The sequence below is a fragment of the Brachypodium distachyon genome, chromosome 4 (genome assembly GCF_000005505.3).
Source record: "Brachypodium distachyon strain Bd21 chromosome 4, Brachypodium_distachyon_v3.0, whole genome shotgun sequence".
Classification (NCBI taxonomy): Eukaryota; Viridiplantae; Streptophyta; class Magnoliopsida; order Poales; family Poaceae; genus Brachypodium; species Brachypodium distachyon.
Window position 1 is genome coordinate 34,969,562 of NC_016134.3, and position 4,711 is coordinate 34,974,272.

The 4,711-nt window shown below is 46.0% G+C and overlaps 1 protein-coding gene across 2 annotated transcripts; it reads right to left on the reverse strand.

Moving 5' to 3' along the window:
* Positions 1–314: 314 nt before the first annotated feature.
* On the reverse strand, positions 315–4,711 carry LOC100824641 (protein EDS1L). Of its 2 annotated transcripts, none has more exons than XM_003578028.4 (3): positions 4,241–4,711; positions 2,410–3,177; positions 315–1,324 (listed from the first exon to the last, which is right to left on the reverse strand). In XM_003578028.4, exons 1-3 carry the CDS (start codon positions 4,622–4,624, stop codon positions 608–610), a joined length of 1,869 nt encoding a protein of 622 aa, XP_003578076.1. In that variant the 5' UTR covers positions 4,625–4,711; the 3' UTR covers positions 315–607. The 2 variants fall into 2 exon arrangements, with proteins under 2 accessions (XP_003578076.1, XP_024310995.1); XM_024455227.1 differs by lacking the exon at positions 4,241–4,711 and adding an exon at positions 3,750–3,948.

The following is a 4,711-nucleotide window of genomic DNA, read 5'->3' on the forward strand; positions in this document are numbered from 1 at the left end:
TGATGGGCTTCTTGCATGTATTGGTTTGTTTGATTCGTTAAAGCCTAAACCTCTGCCGAGAGCCTACTCCTCCCCAAAGCCTAAACCACCGAAAGCTCTGTATTGATTTGTTTGTCTATTTTGAGCTTGCAGAAATCTTGGATAAGTATGGTGTTTTTTTGCTGAATAATATATGCGCAACTGGAGGGCATACAGGTGCCTCTCGTGATCTGGGTTCTGTGTGAGTATCTGTGTTTTACAGCCAAAAATTATTTATGGAGAGTGCAGATTCATGATAGTACAAGTCATCAAACACTAGGGAAAACAGAAAATTCCGTTCAAATAAAGCTGGGCTGAAAAGCCTCTATTCTAAAAATTTGGTTTCAAAGTGGCACAAGTTCAAGGTGCAATTTACTCCATTATTTTGACGATTGCTTACCATCTTAGATCATTTTTTTTAGGTAACGGATGGATTATTTATTCCTGGCATCTGCATCATGGATGAATTTACAGACGAAGTGGCATGTACAATACACAGTAGCAAACACGGTTAGATCAGAAACAGCCATGCCACCCGTTGACATCAGGCAAACTTGACCTCTCGGCATGCAATCGTGGAGAAATTATCTTACGGAGGCATAAGCCTCGCGATGCATGATGCAGACCTCTGTTGCTCTGGGAGTGTCTTCCACCATATCACAAATGATGAGCTGCTCAGGAACACGTCTTTGCCCAGATTTCCAGAGGTAAACCATCCAAGTGTGTCGCTCTCGAGTTTGCATACCCTGTCTTTCAGATCCTCAAATGATTTGCCATTGATCATCTCAGCCTGGAGCTCCTCAGACATTGCCCAGAAGCACGACTCAAGGCTAGAACCGAAGGGGATGCGCTTTGACTGCTCGTGCCACTTCTGGGTGTACTTGTATCGCCTCGGCCTCCCCTTGGAGAGGTAGGAGCCGGTGTCCTCATTCTTCGAATGCCTGTAATAGTTTGCAATGTCCAAGGGTTCAACCAGCCGGCGGTACATGGTACCTAAATTCACCCACTCTTCTCGCCCTTCGAACACATCTGGGAGCTCACGCCTTCGCAGCATCTCAATTATCTCATCCCAAAGGCCAGCTAGTTCCAACCTCCGTACATTTGAATTGAAGTCATGAACTTCCCGCTGAAGCTTGAACGAATCATAGTAGCTCACTCCATGGAGTTCACATGTTCTTTTGTATTCATTCAGGGATCTGATGGCTTCCTGGATTTTACTGCAGTTTGCATCTATCTTCGCTTGGTTTCTCTCTCTTTGCTTCTCCCATTGTCCAGCTGCAGCGAGGCCCAGCATAGCTTCCTTGCTCTGTAGTATGGAAGTGACAAAAAAACTGGAATATTATGTGATTAAACAGGTTTATTAGATTTACTTACTAGTGGTTGAAACTTTTGGATAAACGCCTTGTATGGAAATGGAACTTGCAACTGGAGGATTGTGTTATTGGACACAGTTACCGATAAAAAATTGATATTTGACTATTGCTACTTAGAGCCTTGCTTCCGTACACCCCCCTTAAAACTTTTAAAAGGGTGATTTGGTCCAAGCTAGTTAAAAATTACTTATTAATTCGGAATTAATTAAATTAAGATTACTTGGGTTAATTAAATGGATAATTAGTGTTAGATATTCCGACCAACCAAAACTCCCCTGCCTGATCGAATCAATCTACAGATCGGCACTCAATGAATTGATCAATTCTCAACCTAGCTTCCCCATATCTCGCATGGTTAGTCCCATTGCACAGCCAGCCCTCGGGCTCTCCCTACATCGCCCAAACCTATGTAGGCGCGCGGGATCCTCATTGTGCCGGCTTCAGTTACCGCAACACCCGTCAATCTCACCAGGCTGCCTGCCAGCGCTGGGGTATTGAAATTGCTCGGTCCTGATACTTGTTGCGAGCAGATGAGAGAAGTTGGGAAGAAAGATAAAGCCGGCCGGCGGCAGTGAACACTACTATCATGCCGGCAGCTGCACATAATTTCTTGGAGATGGCAGTGGCATGTTCATATAAGAGAATGCATGCGAAGAGATGAAAGATATACATACATATTGAATAGATGAAATACTTGAATCCAAATACATGTTGTCTGTATAATAGGGGTTTTCAGACGAGACGTCATCCAAAAGACTATAATGCCCTTGCTAATGAAGAGATATGTTCTAATCTCCACCATTGATTTTTAAAGGGGGTGTACCGAAGCAAGGCTCTGCTATTTACCCCAAGCTACAAACATGTGTTGCATTTGGATACACACCAAATCAATGATCAGATGCTGAAAGGCGACACTGATGGTTTCTAAACTAAGACTGCTTTTCACACATAATAGTCACACAAAAATGTTTACAAGAGCAAGCTGCAGTTTGTGTATTGAAGGGGAAGTATAGCTTACCAGTTCAAGTCCGCCAATTGTCGTTCCATTCATCTGCCTACCAGGAAGGGATGATGAAATTGCTCCCAGGTAATCCACACAAACTATCTCTTGCATCACACATTGCTTAATTGATTCATATTGCCAGTGGGCACTTAAACTTCTGGCGGCAGCATCAAGCAATTGCTGTTGGGGATCCAATTGAAGGCAGTAAAATAGCAACTGCAAGACAGCATCTGAGTTTGTGAGCACAATCAGCTGTTCAGTACTTGTCAACAGAAGATAAGTTCCACAGGGTCTGTAAGGGGAGAGCTCAATGAAAGAAGTCAGCGTTCCTAGGATCGAGCTAGTGCATCCCATTAAAGAACATGCCTCATAGCTGGCAATAGATAGCGTGCTTCTCAATAAAGTTTCATAGAACTCAGGAATGACAAGCGAGTTCCCAACAGGTGAGTAGTTTGGACTGTGAGGAGATAACCAATCCAGAACAGATTGAATTTGTTCTCTAGAGGATGCAAGGGGGGTCAGTGGTATGCGTGGGACAATGTCTAGAGGCATGACAAAGTGCAAAATACATTGCGACCAGCCCTCCCTTCTAACGGCATGGTTGAAAATATTATCTCCAACAAGAGGTGCACCAAAGGTCACACAAAACGGCTGTGCTTGATTGACACTTCCCCGTCTGGTGCAGTTCTCAAGAAACCATATAGCAGCAAGGGTGGCTATTGAACCACCGGATGAATGGCCTGTGAATACGATACGTTTCTCCTCTGCCACAGCTCTAGATACCTGTATAATACAAAGCAACAAAAAATCAGCAATTTTTCCTTCAGGTCAAAATGCAGAGATTAAAATTCACCATGTCAAGACTACCTCTGTGTTGATGTTAACATACAGCATATGAGGGTAAGACTATGAAAGGCCTATGACCACAACAAGAGAAACAAAGTGAAGAGGAACTCGGAACTGCTAAACTCACAATGGCCACTTCATTTTTCTCTCAACTTAATAAAGCGCCTGGATAATTTTACTTATTTTCACGGAATGTAAATAACACTAAGCCAAATTACTTTGCAGCCCTCTATTAGCAATAGCTATCTACTACTAGCAGTCTGAAATTGTATTAACCATGGACTCTCATCACCTGTCTCACTCTGCTTAGTAAGGTCAAACCAAACTAACCTAACCATGAAAGCACTATGAAAACGAAAACCGAGGAAAAATACTTCAAAAGCATTACAACAATATGGCAAATACAGATCACACGAGGAAAAGAGGTACCCTATATTACCCATACCAAAACTACTACACGCATGATCCTTTGGCGTCCGACAGTGGTACGATGGCGGATGGATGGATACCTGCACTCTACTCTGATGCATACACGGCTGGATCTGTTGTGTCGTACAAAGTTCGTATACAATATGTCGTCCGTATAGCATCGCAGTACCCATACTCCCCTCTAAAACACCAGAGCAGTCCACTGATCACCCAAGGATCCAATCTCGATATATAAAAGGCAACAGCAGAACCCATATCCCATATACCAATGACACTTTACCCATTTTGATACAAATTGCAGGAACAACAATTTATAACAAGTCCTTCGTGCACAAAAAAAAGTTAAAAATGTGGCCTGCAAAGAATTCAGAGCAAGAGAAGATTAATACAGAACGAGGGTTTGAAGATTTCCTGAATGATATGTTCTTAGTTCTGACTTCTGAGCGCGGAAGGCAAAGCTACTGAAGTAGCAAAGCGAAAAAAAGTTTCAGATATACTCTGTGTGTGCAGCAACTATGACATCACGCCGCAAGGGTTTACCGAAGTAGCGATGGAAGAAGCCCCTTCTCACCTCGGACTGGAGCGGCGAACCGTCGAGCAGGCCTCGGAAGGCGGCAAGGAACGCGGCGCTGGCGCGCGCGGGGACGCCAGTCCCGACGCTGCGGAGCGACGGGAAGAGCGCGGGGTCCACCTCCGCGTCCCCGAACGGCGCGCGGACGCTGGCGTCAGAGGAGGAGGAGGGCATCCAGCCGGCGGTGGACCAGGTCGGCGGGAAGGCGAAGGCGGCGCAGGGGTAAGGGTGGGACGCGTGGTGCACCTGGAAGGAGGCGGCGGAGGAGGAGGAAGGCGGGGAGCGGGGCACGGGAGGGAAGGTGAGCGCGGCGCAGTGGGCGACGAGCAGGCGGTCGTCGTCGGACAGCGCCGCCGTGCGCGGGGGCGGAGTGTCCATCGGCATCGCGCGGGTGAGTCACAGTGGAACTAGCACCTGCAAAAGCTGGGGGCCACCCTTCCTTCCTCTGCTAGAAGTCTGAAGCGGAGTCGC

What these genes read in the sequence shown, in the direction of transcription:
- LOC100824641 (XM_003578028.4), bottom strand. Translation starts at nt 4,624, where the DNA reads ATGCCGATGGACACTCCGCCCCCGCGCACGGCGGCGCTGTCCGACGAC. An exon ending in GTTCGCCGCTCCAGTCCGAG is followed by an intron (nt 3,178 to 4,240) that starts GTGAGAAGGGGC and finishes TGTATTATACAG; the next exon opens with GTATCTAGAGCTGTGGCAGA. An exon ending in CAATTGGCGGACTTGAACTG is followed by an intron (nt 1,325 to 2,409) that starts GTAAGCTATACT and finishes TCCATACTACAG; the next exon opens with AGCAAGGAAGCTATGCTGGG.